Here is a 21711-nt window from a genome sequence, read left to right as displayed (position 1 = left end):
GTTCGGACTCTACCATGTTACAAGCAGGGGCAGGGGCAGCTTTGTCTGCAGCATTGTTGGAGCGCGGTAGCCCTGCAGTTGGATGCATCCTAGGATGAAAGCATTAGCAAGCTCCATACTATAGACCTTGCAGTCTTTTCCTACAGATCGGCTTCCTCTGATGGCAGTGGCCGGTTGAACAGATACCAGGAGTGAGGGTCTCGCTCGCCAGGTTACAGTTGCCTGAAGACAATCCCTTTGACCTGTATGAATATTCTGACTGATGCATCATAAATGCCAAAGCTTGAAAACCCTTTTAATTTTTAAATGAATGAAGAATAAACTAAGCGTCAGTCGCCAAACTCATCCGACGTTATACATGTAATTATACCGGAGCGCAGCAACAGAAGCTTCATTATGGCCAATGTGACCTTTAAAGCAAAAATGTCTAAAGTTCAGCGTGTCTCCTGTTCTGTATGCAGACGCTCAGGCCAGGAGCGCTCTATAAATATTATCAGTCCTCGGAGGCGCTCACGTCTCTTATAGCGGAGATCTGTCACCGACCGGAGGGGAAACACTGCCATCTAGTGGCAACTTCAACTTTGGAAACTGCAACTAATTCACTTTCTTCAAAGTATACTGAATGTGGCTAATCAATGACAAAAAATAACGAAGAACAATAAAGTAACATAGTAAGTAGAGATGAGGAAAATGATTTGCAGGAGCCTGACCCTGCGGCCACTTGGATAGTACCAAAGCCCTGCATACCTGCCCTTACCTGCCGGCATCCCCGGTGCCACCTCATGGTTACAGACACGTGACATCACGTCTACTAATCAGCCGGCGTTTGCAAGGCTCTTGTCTGGCGGCCACTGACTACTGACATGGATCAGGGTCCTACAGTTTCTATTGCTAGTGTGTATGATGTCTCACTAACGTGACTTCTGTTTAATGCTTATGGTACAAACCCTCTATTCCCCCAGTCCATTCATTAACCATTGGGCTGCTGGACAAAGCCAAGAGCAACACTCGCCATCCCGTAGGGAATGGATGGCTCATGGGTCGGCCATGTGCACTGATGCTCCTTTCTTATGGGGACAAAAGTTCCCTGTTCTGCGGATCGGTGCAGGTCCCAGCCATCGGACCCCCACCAATCAACAAGTTATCATTGGACAAGCCCTTTAATGCAGACAGATTTATTATCACATAGCTCCATCTAGTGACAACAGGATTTTAAGAAATTAAAAGGAGTTATCCAGGACTTAGACATCGATGATCTAATATCAGATCCTTATTAGATTAGATTAGATTAGCTGTGGTGTCCCTGTCCAGACACTGAACTTTAGGACCTGCAAACAGCTGATCCATGGAAGGGGCAGGGGGGCGCTCCCCACAGATCTGATAATGATGACCTATCCTATGGATATGACATCAATACCCTAGGGTCCTGGACAAACCCTTTAATTCTGTGTAATCAAGTAGATGATTTGGAGCTTTATATCAGAAAGTAGCGCTCCGCTCCTGTACATAGAAAGGTCCACATTTCTTTTTACCTAAAACGTTAAATGATTCTTTAGATATAACAGTTTTTGAAAGTCAAACAATATATTATACTCTTATCCTTCCAATCGTCTTCACTGTATGCTGACCGCATACTGCGCAATAGTGTAATAGCGAGAGGCGATTTGTCCATAAAAAAGGAGATAGAAGATTAGTGATTCCAAAAACAATCACTGAATACTCTCATTTTCCTATAGAAAAAAAAAATAAAACATACAAACACATACTTCTGAAGAAGGGACTAACTTGCCCTTTCAGTGAAAGGGTTAAGGGGGTGACTTTTGGGCTGGTCTGATATGCAATAGGTCTCAATTTTTTGTGTGGATAGTCAGGGTGCAATAAGACATGGACACAGCCCCATAAAACGTGTACCCGCTATCAGCGAAAAACAGACCTAAGAGTACAAAAGATGTAAGGAAGAGGGAGGATAGAAGGATAACGGAGGGAGGATAGAAGGATAACGGAGGGAGGATACAAGGATAACGTGTGCGATCGTGAAATATACATGACCATCGAATGCTTAACTACTACAGACACCAATTTACTACTTAAAAGTAAAAGCCGTACGGTCAGAGGACTAATCAGATCCCCGATACCATGGATTAAACTATTAACGCACATTAGCTAAACCTGGCCTGATCGACAATAGCAATTATACAAGAAAGAGCCGGTAAAGTTATCCGCCAGATGATATCAATCCTGGTAAAACCTACAAGGCTGCTTTCACACATCCGGTATTTGCTGAGCGGCACAATCCGGCGCTTTGCAGAAAAAACGCAACAGGTTTTTTTGCAGCCGGTTGCTTATTTCCCGCATAGACTTTCATTAGTGCCGGATTGTGCCGCATGGCCTTGCGTTCGGTCCGTTTTTGCTGTATGCGGCATATTTAGCCGATGCGGCGGCCGGATGGAACGTTGCCTGGCACGTTTTTTTTGTCCGGCAAAAAAAAACAAAAACGCATTGCGCCGCATCCGGCCGATGCGGCGCTTTTTCCAATGCATGCCTATGGATGCCGGATGCGGCAAAAACGCATCCGGCCGCCGCATGCTGTTTTTTTTCACTGCGCATGCTCAGTAGCGTGCCGCAACCGGCAAAAAACGGACGGGCCGCATGTAAAAACTTATGCAAAAGGATGCGTTTTTTTTTCGCCGCATCCGTTGCATAGGTTTTAGAGCCGGATTTAGCCGCACTGCTAAAACCGGATGTGTGAAAGCAGCTTAAGACGACTCCTGGCCCAATATACCGGCGTAAATCCAGACTTACAAAAGTAGAAGAACGGTAATAACAAGTGCTTGGATTTGGTTTCCTTTAGTATTTTCTTATTACGGCCGCAATTGCAAGTCCGGCCCATGCGGCTCATCCAGAGGTCTGTCCAAAATGGTCTGTAATGCATGGTCCATAAGGCACGGACTGGCCACGGGTCTCCTGAGCTGAATTACAGCCTCGTATATTCCTATGAGGCTATCCAGACCCTCGGCCAGCCTGTGCACTATGGTCCGTACAGCGGCTTCTGGATGCGGCTTACCAGTCTCTTATTATAGGTCTCAATGCTGTGACTTGGGTACTATCAGGCGGACGGACAGACCAAGAACCGCAGCCATAACATGGGCGTGAAAATACAGCCACAGTACAGTTGTACAAACCCTCTCTTATACGGAGCTTCCCCTTGTAAGTTTTTGTAATATTTTAATTGCCTGTTATTGCATTTTAATGCAATGTTGTGGCGAGTAAAAAAACAATTCTGGCATTTCGCTTTTTTTTTCCCCCCACTACGACCTTTACTGATCAGTTTCATTGATTTTATATTTTGATAGATCCGGCATTTCTGAACGCGGCAATACCAAAGATGTGTATTTTTATTATTACTATTATTATTATTATTGTTGTTTTATTTTCAATGGGTCAAAAGTGCGGTGATTTGATATTTTATTTTTTTTTGTATTTTTTCATATATTGAAAACTTTTTTTTTTTTTTCACTTTTTTTTATTGATTTTTCTAGACCCCTTAAGGGGCTTTATGCCTGCACTATCCAATTTCTTCTGCTGATTAGAGTGATGCCGAGGCATCACTCTGATCAGCAGAAATGCTGTTCTGTGAGTGCCAGCGCTGACCTCTACTGACCTAGACTGGCAATGATAATCTCCCAAAGCTTAAACAAACATTGCAGGTAAACAACAGCACTTATCTTGATAAGAGATGAATCTCTGAATTCTTTGTGTTAACCACTACAGCATGATGCCTTCAAATTACATAGCAAAAATCTACTGACAGATTCCCTTTAATCCCAGGGTGACCTTCCTGATAAAGTCTAATAATATTTGTCTCCTTGGTACCCCATGATTTTACTTTAGTTGCTTCCAACTTTTCCCGTTCCTCCTACAAATCTCTTACATTAGTTTAACGTTTAAAGAGTATAGTTCTAGATATTCTATTTACTAAGGCTCAGTGGAGACTCAGGAAAAAGAAAAGTTGTTGGTTTTACAAGTTATAACATTTTGTGCATTATTTTATACAGATTTCCACGATTACTGGTGGCAGTCCTTCACTTGTAACATTTATTGTTTGCATCCAATGAATAGTAATATGGTAAGTATATTTAGTACTTATTCAAGCCCCTCTGGCTGTTATGACCTGCTGCAGATGTGATGCATAGCCAGACCCTAGCATCTGGCAGCGTCTCTGGAGAATTTTGACCAATCTTCGTGGGCAATGGCTTTGAAGTCACTAATACTCTCAGGTTTGGCGATGCACCTACTTCACATCCCTTCAAAGATTTTTGATGGTGATCAAGTAAAGCAACTCCAGAATCTCCAGGAGCATTGACATGTTGGAAGGTTAAATGATGCCCGAGCTCCAGCTTCCTCACAGAAGGCATGATGTTTTCTCCTGGGTTTCCGAATACTTCAATAAATCCATCTTGCACTTCCCATACTCCAAATCTCCAGCCAGAGAACTCAAAGATGCTTCCAAGCATTACTGAGCCACCGCTTCACTGTAGGCATCACGGAGCAACTGCCAAGTTTCATTGTAGGCATCACAGAGGCCCTGCCATGTTGCACTATAGATATCACCTATCCTCCGCCATGATCAACTGTAGGCATCATCTAGCCTCTGCTATACTGCAATGAAGACATCATAGCCTCCATCATTCCATTGTAGGCATCACCTAGCCCTCACCATACTGTATTGAAGGTATCACCTAGCTTCCACCAAGCCTCCACTATGATCCACTGTATGCATTATATAGCCACCACCATGCTTCACTGTAGGCATCACCAAGCCCCTTCCATGATCTATTGTAGGCATCACCTAGCCCCATCATGCTCCACTGTATGCATTACCTAGCCCCCACCTTGCTGCACTGTAGGCATCACCTAGCCCCCCGCCATGTTCCACTGTAAGGATCACCTAGCCCCCACCATGCTCCACTGTAGGTATCACCTAGCCTCCGCCATGCTCCATTGTAGTTCATATGAAGCAAGAAGGAAACCTGACTGCATACAGCTGCTGTGCCGGAAAAGTTTATTCAGGGAATTTTTCCATCAGTGCAGGTAAAATCAGCGGGAGATGACCTGGATGCGAGCCCCTCCAGGAGGACATATTTTTTGTCCCGCCCACAGCCATGACTCAGTCATGGGTACGGGATTGAAATAGACCAGGTGAGTGCTGCTAAGAGCAGTTCTACTATTCATATGTGAGGCCGTATGGCACATTTTATAAAAATATTTTAGTGTAGGACTGCTTCAAATGAGATTTGCCGTGACGTGGCGAAGCAGCTCAAGAAATTGCAATTTTTTGCCAAAAATCTCAAAAATTTTTTAAAATAAGTACAGTTTGGAATGTTTAGTGCTGTAGTGCACATTTGGTGCTGCTTTTTGTTTTTTCTTCATTGAATTGGTCGGTGGTTGACCTCCACCTTGCTTTGCACCCCAATTTGGGATGTATTCCATCTGTCTAGATTTTGGCGGTTGGTGACTGTTCACATTAAGTCATCAGGCTTTGTCCACAGGCTATTCACTTCATGCAGCATTTGCTTGGACCTGTCCCGCCCACAGCCATGACTCAGTCATGGGTACGGGATTGAAATAGACCAGGTGAGTGCTGCTAAGAGCAGTTCTACTATTCATATGTGAGGCCGTATGGCACATTTTATAAAAATATTTTAGTGTAGGACTGCTTCAAATGAGATTTGCCGTGACGTGGCGAAGCAGCTCAAGAAATTGCAATTTTTTGCCAAAAATCTCAAAAATTTTTTAAAATAAGTACAGTTTGGAATGTTTAGTGCTGTAGTGCACATTTGGTGCTGCTTTTTGTTTTTTCTTTTCCTTCACTTGTAGTATACATGCTCCATTGTAGGCATCAACTAGCCTCTGCCATCCTTCTCTGTAGGCATCACTTAGCCTCGACCATTCTTCTATGTAGGCATCACCTAGATTCCACCATGTTCTACTGTAGGCATCATCTAACCTCCACCATGCTTCTCTGTAGGCATCATCTAGCTTCCGTCATGCTTCACTGTAGGCTACAACCGAGCAATAACCATGCTCCACTGTAAGCATCATTGAGCCGCAGTCATGCCACACTGCAGGCAGGGTGCTCTTTTCAGCATATGCATCAATCTATCTTCCAGACCTACCGCTGATCAATAGGCCTGAAAAATTCTAGTTTTGCTACATCTTTCCTCAGAACCAAATCTCAAAATTTATGTTGCTTATTTATACAGTTTTTAGCGCTTTTGGGTCAGTAGTTTCTGCATGGAAAAATTCAGTGTTCGTATGCAAACTGCATCCACAGTGCCTGCTACCACCAAAACTTGCAGCAGGTCTATGCCTGTCACGTGAGGGTATTTGACCACTTGCCTCAGGAATCTGGTGACAGCCTGTGGCAGTTTCCTTTTCTAGGTAGCATACACTGTTTCTTTAACTTTGACAGGTAAACTCACTTTAACTGCACCTCTACAACACTGTTTGGTTCCTAAAGGACTGACTGTATATTAAATGATTTACCAAGGCAACCAAGACAAACTATTCTAGGACAAACCAAGCTCTGCTACATCTGTACGGCGAAAACATGGATTGGTGGAATTTTGCTTTACAGCCACAAAGTTCCTAATATAAAAAGGTTTTAAAAAAGTTAGAAAATGGCAATGAATCTGCAGAAATGGTGCCGGTCGTCATTCCTGGAGGAGGGAGCTGTTAAATTCAGCGGGCAGAACCATTGTTCACCTTGTCACATTGTTTCTGAAGCTGACATAGGCAGCTCTATCAATCATTCCTCATTTACATTTCCCGAGTGGAACCGTCCTCATAGCTCAATCTACTAAAACAGTACTTGACCTATTTGTTCCGACCGTTTTCCCTGATGCTTTTTGCTGTAAAGGCTCACCTGGGACACTGCTTTCCATTTAATGCAATATCTAATCGACAAAGTTAACACTTCTTACAAGACTATTATGGAGTGCTGTGCTTAATCACAGTAAAGACACCTCATTACTGCTGCTGTGCAATGTACGGAGGAGGAGGGTCTTGTTCTAAAGTCTTTTAATTGACTGAAAATAGACTCGGCGAGCGACAGCGAGACGTGCGGGTCACCGGTGCGTTTTATTTCAAGGGCGTCATTGGCAGCAACTGTAGAACAATTTTAACTCTCGAATGAAGGTGATGGATGATCGGGAATCTACAAAATACAACCGTAATAACTGGAGACGAGCGTATAACTTCAGGTCAAGTCAGTAGTCCATGGCTGCCAGACAAGCCATGTGAACTGCCTCCTATTCGCCGACGTCTCTTCTAATTCGCAGGCCTGATTTGTCATTGGTGGGGGGGAGACCTCCAGGGGGTCTCTCAGGGTCTCTAAGGAGGATTCCAGATCAGAACTGTTCAGATGTATATGAATCAGGAAAATGACCACACAGAGACGTATCTCTATTTGGGAGAAGCACAGTAGAGGTCTTCTAAACCTTGTATTCAAAGCAATAGCATTCTTATACAGCTTTTCTACATTGTCTCTTAACCAACCAATTAGCTTGGGTCTGGCTCATTTCCTTATTTCGACAGTCTTTCCTGTACAGCAACATTACTTAGTTAAAACATTCAGGTGTGTCTGGGCATAGACGAGAGTCTATGGATAGAACAATGTCAGTTACTTATTCATGAAACTACAGATGAGTATCTGTTCTAGTCAAGCATGTCAGTAACTTATTCTACTTAACCCTAAGCATAATTTGTTGGTATTTCAATTAGGTATATATGTGGAGAAGCAATACATAAAGCATTCAAAAGGACAGATCATCTTATATTACACTGGACAAACGATTCATAGCCTAGGCCTTCACATCGTCATCTTGTGGCGTTGTACCAAGTCTACTAATTAAAGGGAACCTGTCCGGTCCCATATGTCTTCTAACTTACAAGCAGGGATATGTGTCGGCTAAAAATCCCTGCCTATCCATCCCTGTGTGATAATAGTGTGTAAAATCAAAGTATAAAAAAAGTTTTATAACTCACGTTTTGCCTATGCAAACGAGGGACTAGTTGCAAGGATGTTTCACCCCGACTAGTCTGCCCTCGTTCCATGGTATCACACCCATGTGGCTGTGATACCATGATGTCCATGAGCTGACATCACCGCCGACTCATGGATGGAGATCTCACACATGCCAGTCTCACTTCCGCAGCCTTTTTAGCCAGGTGTACACTTGTCAGCTTGAAAAGCGCACTGATCCTGCGCTTCCAACCATGCACAGCACGCGTCTCGTCTAAAGCTAGAAAGCGGACACCTGGCTAAGGAGGCTGCGGGAATCAGAGGCGGGCATGAGATTTTCATGAGCCGGCAGTGACGTCAGCTCATGGAAATCACGGTAAGCGCGATAAGACGAAAAAAAAAGGCAGACTAGTGGGAGCGAAACAATGCCCTTGCGACTAGTCCCCCTGCTCATTTGCACAGGGAAAACGTGAGTTATAAAACCTTTTTTCACACTTTGATTTTACACACTATTATCACACAAAGTATAAAAAAAGGTTTTAGAACTCATGTTTTCCCTATGCAAGAGTAAAGGGACTAGTCGCAAGGGTGTTGTTTCGTCCCGACTAGTCTGCCCTCTTTCGTGGCATCACACCCCTGTGGCTGTGATACCATGATTTCCATGAGCGGACGTCCCCACCGGCTCATGGAAATCTCGTGCATGTGCACCTCTCACTTCTGCAGTCTCCTTGGCCAGGTGTACACTTGTCGGCTTGACAAGCACACTGCGCATGATCTGAAGACTCCTGCGCTTCCGCCCATGCCCAGAGCGCGTCTGAAGAAGTCAAGCGTACACCTGGCTAAGAAAGCTGCGGTAATCAGAGGCGTGCATGCGTGAAATTTCCATGAGCCGGCGGTGATGTCAACTCATGGAAATCATGGTATCACACCCGCAGGGGCACGATAAGACAAAAAAAGGGCAGACTAGTCGGGGCGAAACAACGCCCTTGTGACTAATCCCTCTGCTCATTTGCATAGGGAAAACGTGCGTTATAAAACCTTTTTTTAAACTTTGGTTTTACACACTTATCACACAGGGATGGTTAGGCAAGGATTTTTAGCCCACACATGTCCCTGCTTGTAGGTTATAAGGCATATGGGACCTGAAAGGTTCCCTTTAAGAAATGCCGGCAGATGGGAAACGGATTGCAAGGCTCTCATCCAGACTACCGTCACAGCCACTGGATCAGCATCTTGCGTAGACTCGCTTATTTCTGGTAACAGAGTTGGAAGATGACCAAATTCTCAAGAATAAAGATGGACAAATCCGGTGACAAGGCAGCATAACCACGACAGATATCTTAGATCGCCAACAGAAGAACACTTGCACAAACAATAGCTATTCCTTTAGACTTCTTGGTACACAGGCTCAGGGTCGGCCGAGGACACATCCTCTATAGGAAAAGGGAATAAGTTGCAGCCAGCTATCTCTGACCTTCACCAAATCTCCTATGAAAAAAAGGATTGAGCATGTTCAAATATGCCCAATCCTTCATTTCACTGAAATGTGCCGTCTGAGAAAGGTTGGGACACCCTTACGCATACTAGATTTTTGGCTGAAATCAGAAGGGTTAAGCTACTATGCAAAAATTAGTGGGTCTTGTGTGCCGTATACAGGATTACAACAACAGGAAAAAAGTCACAAGGTCCCACCATTCACAACAGGTGACGGTCACAGCTCACCTCCTCCCCCTCTCTGCATAGTAACCTCTTCAGAGACTATACACACATCACTCTTTCAGTCAAGTCAGGCCACTTTCACTGCACATCTGCAGTTTACCTACAACTCAGCATGTAGGAAAACCAACCGAAATATATGGAATCAGTAAAAGTTAAAGTTTTACTCTCCCCCCGCTGGAAATAATTGCTATAATTGTAAAACTCAAGCATACTTAAGCATGATCTTTTGCCAGCAGCGCTCGCTCCTCCTGAGCACAGATTGTCTCCGCGGTGGACAAGTTCCAGTTCCAGATTTGTTCTGCAATTAGAAAAAGAAAAAAAAAAAAAGAAGTTAAGATTAATGTAATAAAATGTTCAAGAATAAGTTTACAAATCGCATTCATACAGTCAAAATGGCAATGGTTTGTCACCTGAACAGAGCCCTGCAGCTCAACTCCAGGTACCACCTATACTTATGAATGATCCGCAGTATTATGGCTGCTGGTGCAGCTTTGCATCGTGCCGTATAAGAATCTAGTATAGGATATGGGCAAATTAATGCAAGTATGGCTGCCGAAATATTTCAGGACAGTGTTCTAATAAACGGTAACAAAGTCACGTGATACTAAAGGGTGCTTTACACGCTGCGACATCGCTAGCGATAGCACCCGCCCCCGTCGTTGCTGCGATATGTGTTGATCGCTGCCGTAGTGAACATTATCGCTACGGCAGCATCACATGCACATACCTGTTCAACAACGTCGCTGTGACTGGCGAACAATCCCTCCTTCAAGGGGGAGGTGCGTTCGGCGTCACAAAACGGCCGTCCAATAGCAGAGGAGGGGCAGAGATGAGCGGCCGGAACATCCCGCCCACCTCCTTCCTTCCGCATTGCCGGTGGACGCAGGTAAGGAGATGGTCGTCGTTCCTGCGGTGTCACACATAGCGATGTGTGCTGCCGCAGGAACGCGGAACAACCAGCGGCATGCACCACCAACGATATTATGAAGAGGAGCGACGTCTCAACGATCAAGGATTCTTGCCGTTTTTGCGCTCGTTGATCGTCGCTCCTAGCTGTTACAAGCTGCGATGTCGCTAACGGCGCCGGATGTGCGTCACAAACACCGTGACCCCAACGATATATCGTTAGCGATGTCGCAGCGTGTAAAGCACCCTTAAAAGTCCACCAACCCCGAAAATCAATGCAGAACAATGGCAGCGGCGGGGAAGTAAATGCAGATATAACACGAAGTATACAGCGGACACTTCTACCTATATACAGAAATTAGTGATTTAAAGATGACCTGTCATCAGAATTTCACCTCTTAAAACTATTTATATGCACATTTATACCTTCTCATTCAAAGAGATTTCTTTATTTTCAGGACTCTGAAAATTGTAGATTCACATTGAAGGCATCAAAACTATGAGTCAAAACATGTGGAATGAAATACTTAAAGTGTGAAACAACTGAAAATATGTCTTATATTCTAGATTCTTCAAAGTAGCCACCTTTTGCTTTGATTACTGCTTTGCACACTCTTGGCATTCTCTTGATGAGCTTCAAGAGGTAGTCACCGGAAATGGTTTTCCAACAGTCTTGAAGGAGTTCCCAGAGATGCTTAGCACTTGTTGGCCCTTTTGCCTTCACTCTGCGGTCCAGATCACCCCAAACCATCTCGATTGGGTTCAGGTCTGGTGATTGTGGAGGCCAGGTCATCAGGCGTAGCACCCCATCACTCTCCTTCTTAGTCAAATAGCCCTTACACAGCCTGAAGGTGTGTTTGGGGTCATTGTCCTGTTGAAAAATAAATGATGGTCCAACTAAAATGCAAACCGGATGGAATAGCACGCCGCTGCAAGATGCTGTGGTAGCCATGCTGGTTCTGTATACCTTCAGTTTTGAATAAATCCCCAACAGTGTCACCAGCAAAGCACCCCCACACCATCACACCTCCTCCTCCATGCTTCACGGTGGGAACCAGGCATGTAGAGTCCATCCGTTCACCTTTTCTACAAAGACACGGTGGTTGGATCCAATGATCTCAAATTTGGACTCATCAGACCAAAGCACAGATTTCCACTGGTCTAATGTCCATTCCTTGTGTTCTTTAGCCCAAACAAGTCTCTTCTGCTTGTTGCCTGTCCTTAGCAGTGGTTTCCTAGCAGCTATTTTACCATGAAGGCCTGCTGCACAAAGTCTCCTCTTAACAGTTGTTCTAGAGATGTGTCTGCTGCAAGAACTCTGTGTGACATTGACCTGGTCTCTAATCTGAGCTGCTGTTAACCTGCGATTTCTGAGGCTGGTGACTCGGATAAACTTATCCTCTGCAGCAGAGGTGACTCTTGATCTTCCTTTGCTGGGGCGGTCCTCATGTGAGCCAGTTTCTTTGTAGTGTTTGACGGTGTTTGCCACTGCACTTGGGGACACTTTCAAAGTTTTCCCAATTTTTCGGACTGACTGACCTTCATTTCTTAAAGTAATGATGGCCACTCATTTTTCTTTACTTAGAATTTGTATTATGGCAAGAAAAAAAGCTGCTAAAAGCCTATTCAGTAGGACTATCAGCTGTGCATCCACCAGACTTCTGCACAACACAACTGATGGTCCCAACCCCATTTATAAGGCAAGAAATCCCACTTATTAAACCTGACAGGGCACACCTGTGAAGTGAGAACCATTTCCGGTGACTATCTCATAGCTAATCAAGAGAATGCCAAGAGTGTGCAACGCAGTAATCAAAGCAAAAGGTGGCTACTTTGAAGAACCTAGAATAGAAGACATCAGTTTGACTAAGAAGGAGAGTGATGGGGTGCTACGCCAGATGACCTGGCCTCCACAGTCACCAGACCTGAACCCAATCGAGATGATTTGGGGTGATCTGGACCGCAGAGTGAAGGCAAAAGGGCCAACAAGTGCTAAGCATCTCTGGGAACTCCTTCAAGACTGTTGGAAGACAATTTCCGGTGACTACCTCTTGAAGCTCATCAAGAGAATGCCAAGAGTGTGCAAAGCAGTAATCAAAGCAAAAGGTGACTACTTTGAAGAACCTAGAATATAAGACATATTTTCAGTTGTTTCACACTTTTTTGTTAAGCATTTCATTCCACATGTGTTAATTCATAGTTTTGATGCCCTCAATGTGAATCTACAATTTTCAGAGTCATGAAAATAAAGAAAACTCTTTGAATGAGGTGCATCCAAACTTTTGGTCTGAACTGTATTTTTTTTTTATTTTTTTTACACACATATACATACACACACAATATTATATATATATATATACACACACACACACACACACACACACACACACGCAAATGTAATATTATAAATATATATATTCATTCAGAATTTTTTTTATATAAATATATATATATATATATATATATATATATATATATATATATATATTATATATATGTATATATATATATATATATATATATATATATATATTATATACACAAATATTTTTTCCCTGATTTACCCTATCCTAGTAAACTCCATAGCTGCTGGTGATTTTGATTTGAGGAGGGAGTGTGCGCCGCCCTCAAAAAATGCATTTATTTTTGCCTCCCCCTCCACCTTGGGATCATCTTCCGCCAATAACTTTTTGGAGCCGACCGTCGTCCCTGACAGTACGAAAATGCAGAATGAGAACCGTAAATATCTAACGCGATTCATCCGGCGAATTCCATGACATCATTTAACTATTTAAGCCTCTTAAAAAGAGATCTCAGAAGGCGAGATTTAATGCCGGCCGTGGGTTTGAAACTCTATGTCAGCAACAATTTTTCGCAAGCTGCTCAGCGATATTTTTTTCCCCCTACGTCTATCAAATAAGATGGCGTCCGTGTATTAACATCACTAAGTTTCCGCTGCTAATGCCACCTATTTTCCAAGGAATGTTTTAATCCTCTCTACTCCTCTGAAAAAAAAAAAAAAAGAAAAAAAGAAAAAAAAAAGCAATTTAAAATTGATAATGCTCTTGCTCAGAGCTGCATCTGGTTTCTGCTGATAAGGGCATCTGTCTGGTAGGAATTTTCCGCTCCTCAGGCGGTTCGCACTGTACGTCTACCACTGGAAGAACGAAGGCTGGGACTTTTTTTTTTTTTTTTGCACATTTGGCAGAAAACTATTTTATATATTTATTTTTTTTGCTATTTAGCAACATTTACAAAATCCCAAAAAACTAAGTTCACTTGAGTAATTAAATCTATATTTACATGTGCAAGGAAAACCAAAAATATTACCATAATGTCCTTCATAGAGGTGCCTAGATCACAGAGGAACAGTATAAACCAGGGTGTGAGCACTGACATTTCCGAAATGTCAGCGACACGTTTACGCGGAAAATGAAAGGGACATTGAAATTCAGCTCAAGTGTTCTGACGTGTCATCAAGACCTGTAGAAAGCTACAAGATGGCATCACTCCATTCAGGAGCAGAGTACTGATCCAGAGTGGTGTCCACAGGCTGCTTTATGAGCCTTGGTCCAACTACAGGACCCTTAGAGAACATGAGGACAAAGGGTCCCCGAATGGCGCAGGACTGTGCATGTGTGACCACCGCTCCATTTAGGTCTATATGAGTGGTCACGCGCATGCCTAACCACTGTTCCCATGGGAAGTGAATGGAGCGGAGCTCACGCATGCGCATTCCTACTCCACTCACACAAGGGACTGTGGCAGATTGTATCTGACGCAATGAATCAGTAACATTTTACCCTATACTTGTCCTTTCACACAAAAATTCAGAGCAGCAAAGTCTTTGTTAACACTAGAAGTCCCAGAGAGGGGTCATTTAACATTTCTACCATTGGAACCCTATGGAGCTTGAAATTCCTGGGACTTCTAGTGTTAATCATCCCCCACAACAAGGGCAAACAAACCAGTCTCACCAGTATAGTCTCAATTCTAATGCTCTGCAATTTGATATACTATTTTTATATGTTGATTCTTCGCAATCAGCATTTTGCCAGCACAATAGGTGCAGGAACTTTCCATCCTTCACTTCCCAGCACGTGATGTGCCTACCAAATACTTTGCCTGCCCTGACTTGAAAGTCTGTCTCTCTTATGTTTGTTTGACAGACAGGAGAGCAAGAGCAGAGAAAGACAAAGACCAGTCTCATGTCCTGTAATCCTTCTTAAAAGGGAACCAACCACAAGGATTTTCCTATATAAACTAAAGCCAGTGCTATACTGGTGCTATCATGCTGATTCTATACATACCTTTAGTTGTGAGATCGGATGTATACTTTCTGAAATACAGACAAGTAAAGCTTGTGAAATGCACCGTTACTTGATGAGAGGTTCAACGGAATATCTAATAGGTGGTAAGGGTTTGCTAGTTATTCCCGTACCTGTCTGCCTGCCTCTTCTTCCTTCCCCCTGTCCTTCCTCCCCCTATAATAACAGACAGGGGGGAGGAAGGAAAGGCAGGCAAAAAAGGGGTAGGAATAACTAGCGAAACTCAACCCATCTATTAGATATTCTGCAGCACCTATCATCAAATATCAGTGCATTTCACAAACTTTACTTGCTTATATTTCAGAAACTATACATCCGATCTCACAACTAAAGGTATGTATAGAATCAGCATGATAGCACCAGTATAGCACTGGCTTTAGGGTACCGTCACACTTTAGCGACGCTCCAGCAATCCCACCAGCGATCTGAGCTGGTCAGGATCGCTGGTGCGTCGCTACATGGTCGCTGGTGAGCAGTCAAGTCAGGCAGATCTCACCAGTGACCAGCCCCCAGCGACGCGTGGAAGCGATACTGCGCTTGGTAACTAAGGTAAATATCGGGTAACCAAGCGCTTGGTTACCCGATATTTACCTTGGTTACCAGCGCACACCTCTTAGCGCTGGCTCCCTGCACTCCTAGCCAGAGTACACATCGGGTTAATAAGCACCCTTTTCTCCAGGAGACAATACAATGGGTAGTCCAAAATCCGAAATGCTGGGGGCGATATTTCTCCGGGGATCCCATATAGATTAGACTTTCAGCCAGACCCATCGATATTGTTGGGTTCAGCCAACATTAGTCTAGTGTGTATATGTGGAGGTGTGTGTGGAGAAGGTGTGTGTAGGTGTGAGTGTGTGTGGAGGCGTGTGTGTGGAGGCGTGTGTGTGGAGGCGTGTGTGTGGAGGAGTGTGTGTGGAGGAGTGTGTGTGGAGGAGTGTGTGTGGAGGAGTGTGTGTGGAGGAGTGTGTGTGGAGGCGTGTGTGTGGAGGCGTGTGTGTGGAGGCGTGTGTGTGGAGGCGTGTGTGTGGAGGCGTGTGTGTGGAGGCGTGTGTGTGGAGGCGTGTGTGTGGAGGTGTGTGTGTGGAGGCGTGTGTGTGGAGGCGTGTGTGTGGAGGCGTGTGTGTGGAGGCGTGTGTGTGGAGGCGTGTGTGTGTGTGTAGGCGTGTGTGTGTAGGCGTGTGTGTATGTAGGGGGCTTTAGTAGCAGACTACAGGCAGTAGAAAGCAAGTGAGACACAAAATTCACCATCTGGTCGTCAATTTCAGCTGATTTTTCATGGGTAAAACCATATTTTGCAATTTTTCAGATTAAACTTACCAGGTCATTCAACAGTCAATGATTGCTCAGATGGAAGATGTATGCAAGGCAAGAGTACGTCTGAAAACCCTACAGGTCTTAAAAATTATTCCAAAATATGCAACAAAAGGACCAAAACCCAGTATATAGGTGTTGAATGCAGAAATAAATGTTGGCAATCCCAAGTCCACACTATGGACAGAAAGCAGTGCACTCTTTGGAAGTTTTTTACACTGTAGGCCGTGCATTTAAGAACATTGAATACTTTTCTGAAGTGCTACATAATAGCAGTACCGGACTGTTAGGAGCAAAGCGAACGCAGACTCACCGAGCAACAGAGTACATGAATAGAAAGTCATTGTCGGGGGAGCCGTGCGTCCTGCTGTAGTCTGTGTACTTCTTTTGTGTGGCGCTCTTGATGTCCTTCATCACCGCCTCCATTTCTTTGCTTAAATTGGTTTCGGACTAAAAGCAAAGAAGTTAGTGTGAGAGTGAAAGTCGTGAATGTGGCAAACACTACAACAGAGGACAGCAGTCATTTATCAGCCGCGCCAACAACTCAACTAAATAAATAAAGGGGAGGAATAAAAAAAGAAAAAGGACGTTACCGTGAATTTATATGTTTAATAGGAGCTAAGAGTCCATTGTAGTACTAGTGACGTACGCCCATCACTGTCCGTAAAGGTGAATTCCCAAGCAGAACATTTTCTGCACGCGTTTCGCTTTTTACGGTCGCCATTTAGAAAAATGGGCTTACAGAAATCCAAGTGCTTTGCTGCCGAAAAAGCCAAAATGGAATGAAAGGAATTGGATTTCATTACGAGACTTATCCGGAGTTGGAGCTGAACTGCAGTTTTTGGCAACGGCCACTACCCAGTGTGTATAGAGCCGAGCTGTTTCAGCTTCGTTTACATCTGATCGCCATCAGAGCGGAAAACGGATGATCGGTGGCAGTGGTCGGCCATTTATCGGACAGATCACAGAGAGGGATAAGCAAATTGGCTTCAGTAGAATTGAATGCTCCTCCAATTTTACAAAAATTTAGATTTTGCAAAATCTAAATTTTGCGCCAAAATTCAGCTATCTGCCCTCCATTTTTCTTAGGAATAGGGGGCCTAGCAAAAAGTTAAATACAAACAACCCCCCCCCCAAAACCTTGAATACTCACCTCACCGCTTTCCTATCCCGCAGCCCTCACAGCTTGCCATCTGTTCGTCTGCACCTCTACTTTTTGCCCTATGCACTGATGCTGATTAAGCACGACATGCATCCTGCTGGGCGTCAGGCGAAAAGCCGTAATGTAGTCCCATCAGGACCGAAGCAAAACCACCTACAGGATGTCAGAGGCCTAGCCAGAGCGAAGCAGGACAAAGAGGATGGGGCAAGGTAGACTGAAGAGGGAGTGGCGGGGACCAGACCCAGGGTTGAGAGAGTATTTATTATTTTTCAACCTGGATAGAGAATATATATATTATATATATATATATATATATATATATATATATATATATATATATATATATATATATATATACATACACACCCACTGATTTGTAAAGATGTAGGTTTGTTTGTTTTTTTCTCAAAATACCTTTTTTTCTTCAATGTAAAAGGGTTTTCCAAGTCAGTCATTTGCATCTTGCACTATGTATACTGTCAGGATTCTGCCGTGTGTGGCTGCTGGAGCAGTTGACATAAGACTCTATACGAGTATGTGAGTTTCACACTTACAGACAAGCAGCTTCTCTTCATGGAACATCAGAACAATGAGTGGCAGGAAGACACGATGTTAATCACACTTGAACAGTCATGTAACGACCACACCAGCAGTCAAAACACAGTGGAATCCCGACAGTGTACATAGTGCACATAGTTAGAATTTGGCAAGATACAGGTATAAAGAGCGACTGCAAAAATTCGGTCCTGGGCAGAAAAATCCCTTTAAACATAAAACCTATTTTAGCCTAACAATAGTTGTATGTACGGTCACTATTTGGTATTGCTAAGCTACTTGTATGCATCTATAAGGAAATGGGCTCAAATTTGCAATGTTGCCCAATGGCTAGAAAGAATGGAGCTAAGCTCCCAGTAACTCACAATTAGTTACAGGAATTCTGCACTTTGTAATATGTCAATATTAAAAATGTGGTGCTAAATTGTTAATAAATAATGATTACAAGCAGAGCGAGTTTCCAATCCAACCATATGGAGAACAGGGAGGTATAGAAGACGGTCAGTCAGGGTCTAGGCAGAGATGACTATGAAGAGGATTTCTATCCTTTGGTCATAGTACACAAGGGAAGTTACAGAAACCCCAATTTCATGAGATGCGCATATACACTACTGACAAAAAGTTTGGGATATTTGCCTTTTTGGTGAAATTTCAGGATGTTCCTAAAGAAGGGAATTTTGTTTACTTACCGTAAATTCCTTTTCTTCTAGCTCCTATTGGGAGACCCAGACAATTGGGTGTATAGCTTCTGCTTCCGGAGGCCACACAAAGTATTACACTTTAAAAAGTGTAACCCCTCCCCTCTGCCTATACACCCTCCCGTGCATCACGGGCCCATCAGTTTTGGTGCCAAAGCAGGAAGGAGGAAACTTATAAATTGGTCTAAGGTAAATTCAATCCGAAGGATGTTCGGAGAACTGAAACCATGAACCAAAAGAACAATTGAACATGAACAACATGTGTACACAAAAGAACAACAGCCCGAAGGGAACAGGGGCGGGTGCTGGGTCTCCCAATAGGAGCTAGAAGAAAAGGAATTTACGGTAAGTAAACAAAATTCCCTTCTTCTTTGTCGCTCCATTGGGAGACCCAGACAATTGGGATGTCCAAAAGCAATCCCTGGGTGGGTAAAAGAATACCTCGATAAAAAGAGCCGAAAAAACGGCCCCTTCTTACAGGTGGGCAACTGCCGCCTGAAGGACTCGCCTACCTAGGCTGGCCTCTGCCGAAGCATAGGCATGCACCTGATAGTGTTTTGTGAAAGTGTGCAGACTCGACCAGGTAGCCGCCTGACACACCTGCTGAGCCGTAGCCTGGTGCCGCAATGCCCAAGACGCACCTACGGCTCTGGTAGAATGGGCTTTCAGCCCTGAAGGAATCGGAAGCCCAGACGAACGGTAGGCTTCAAGAATCGGTTCCTTGATCCACCTAGCCAAGGTTCACTTGGAAGCCTGCGACCCCTTACGCTGGCCAGCGACAAGGACAAAGAGCGCATCAGAACGGCGCAGGGGTGCCGTGTGAGAAATGTAGAGCCTGAGTGCTCTCACGAGATCCAACAACTGCAAATCCTTTTCACATTGGTGAACTGGATGAGGGCAAAAAGAAGGTAAGGAGATATCCTGATTGAGATGAAAAGGGGATACCACCTTAGGGAGAAATTCCGGGACCGGACGCAGAACCACCTTATCCTGGTGAAACACCAGGAAGGGGGCTTTGCATGACAGCGCTGCTAGCTCAGACACTCTCCTAAGTGATGTGACTGCCACTAGGAAGGCCACCTTCTGCAAAAGGCGAGATAGAGAGACATCCCGCATCGGCTCGAAAGGTGGCTTCTGGAGAGCCGTCAGCACTCTGTTAAGATCCCAGGGTTCTAGCGGACGCTTGTAAGGTGGGACTATGTGGCAAACCCCCTGCAGGAACGTGCGGACCTGCGGAAGCCTGGCTAGACGCTTTTGAAAAAACACGGAAAGCGCCGATACTTGTCCCTTGAGAGAGCCGAGAGACAATCCCTTGTCCATTCCGGCTTGAAGGAAAGAAAGAAAAGTGGGCAAGGCAAACGGCCAGGGAGTAAAACCCTGATCAGAGCACCAGGATAAGAAGATCCTCCAAGTCCTGTGGTAGATCTTGGCGGACGTTGGTTTCCTGGCCTGTCTCATGGTGGCAATGAGATCTTGAGATAACCCTGAGGACGCTAGGAGCCAGGACTCAATGGCCACAGTCAGGTTGAGGGCCGCAGAATTCAGATGGAAAAAATGGCCCTTGAGACAGCAAGTCTGGTCGGTCTGGGAGTGCCCACGGTTGACCCACCGTGAGGTGCCACAGATCCGTGATCCTGAGACCGTGCCATGAATGCCGGGACTTTGTTATTGTGCCGAGACGCCATTAGATCGACGTCCGGCGTTCCCCAGCGGCAACAGATCTCCTGAAACACTTCCGGGTGAAGCGACCATTCCCCTGCGTCCATGCCCTGGCGACTGAGAAAATCTGCTTCCCAGTTTTCTACGCCCGGGATGTGAACTGCGGAGATGGTGGAGGCTGTGGCTTCCGCCCACAGCAGAATCCGCCGAACTTCTTGAAAGGCTTGACGACTGCGTGTGCCGCCCTGGTGGTTGATGTACGCAACCGCCGTGGCGTTGTCAGACTGTATTCGGATCTGCCTGCCCTCCAGCCACTGCTGGAACGCCTTTAGGGCTAGATACACTGCCCTTATCTCCAGAACATTGATCTGAAGGGAGGACTCTGTCGGGGTCCAGGTTCCCTGAGCCCTGTGGTGGAGGAAGACCGCTCCCCACCCTGACAGACTTGCGTCCGTCGTGACCACAGCCCAAGATGGGGGCAGGAAAGATTTTCCTTTCGACAAAGAAGTGGGAAGAAGCCACCACTGAAGAGAGGTTTTGGCTGCCCGTGAAAGGGAAACGTTCCTGTCTAGGGACGTCGACCTCCTGTCCCATTTGCAGAGAATGTCCCATTGAAGTGGACGCAGGTGAAACTGCGCAAAGGGAACTGCCTCCATTGCTGCCACCATCTTCCCTAGGAAGTGCATAAGGCGCCTCAAGGAGTGTGACTGACTCCGAAGAAGAGATTGCACCCCTGTCTGTAGCGAACACTGTTTGTCCAGCGGGAGCTTCACTATCGCTGAAAGAGTATGAAACTCCATCCCGAGGTAAGTCAGCGATTGGGTCGGTGTCAATTTTGACTTTGGGAAATTGATGATCCACCCGAACCTCTGGAGAGTCTCTAGAGCAATGGTCAGGCTGTGTTGGCATGCCACCCAGGAGGGTGCCTTGACTAGAAGATCGTCTAAGTAAGGGATCACCGAGTGGCCCTGAGAGTGTAGGACCGCCACCACTGCTGCCATGACCTTGGTGAAGACCCGTGGGGCTGTCGCCAGGCCGAATGGCAGTGCCACGAACTGAAGGTGTTCGTCCCCGATGGCGAAACGCAGGAAGCGTTGATGCTCGGGTGCGATCGGCACATGGAGATAAGCATCCTTGATGTCGATTGATGCTAGGAAGTCTCCTTGTGACATCGAGGCGATGACCGAGCGGAGAGATTCCATCCGAAACCTTCTGGTGCTCACATGCTTGTTGAGCAGTTTGAGGTCTAGAACGGGACGGAATGATCCGTCCTTTTTTGGCACCACGAACAAGTTGGAGTAGAAGCCGTGACCATGTTCCTGAGGGGGAACGGGAATCACCACTCCTTCT

General features: G+C 45.0%; 1 protein-coding gene across 1 annotated transcript in view; it reads right to left on the bottom strand.

The window, feature by feature from the left end:
• UBR3 (ubiquitin protein ligase E3 component n-recognin 3) overlaps positions 1 to 21711 on the bottom strand; it is a gene marked incomplete at its 5' end in the record, with an annotated part of 224320 nt that overhangs the window by 53226 nt on the left and 149383 nt on the right. The window contains 2 exons of the mRNA XM_075319687.1: positions 9955 to 10040; positions 16601 to 16737. Coding sequence (XP_075175802.1) covers positions 9955 to 10040; positions 16601 to 16737 — 223 coding nt within the window. The remainder of the gene's footprint in view (positions 1 to 9954; positions 10041 to 16600; positions 16738 to 21711) is intronic.

The sequence above is a fragment of the Anomaloglossus baeobatrachus genome, chromosome 7 (genome assembly GCF_048569485.1).
Source record: "Anomaloglossus baeobatrachus isolate aAnoBae1 chromosome 7, aAnoBae1.hap1, whole genome shotgun sequence".
Classification (NCBI taxonomy): domain Eukaryota; kingdom Metazoa; phylum Chordata; class Amphibia; order Anura; family Aromobatidae; genus Anomaloglossus; species Anomaloglossus baeobatrachus.
This window is presented reverse-complemented; position numbering and strand designations above follow the sequence as displayed.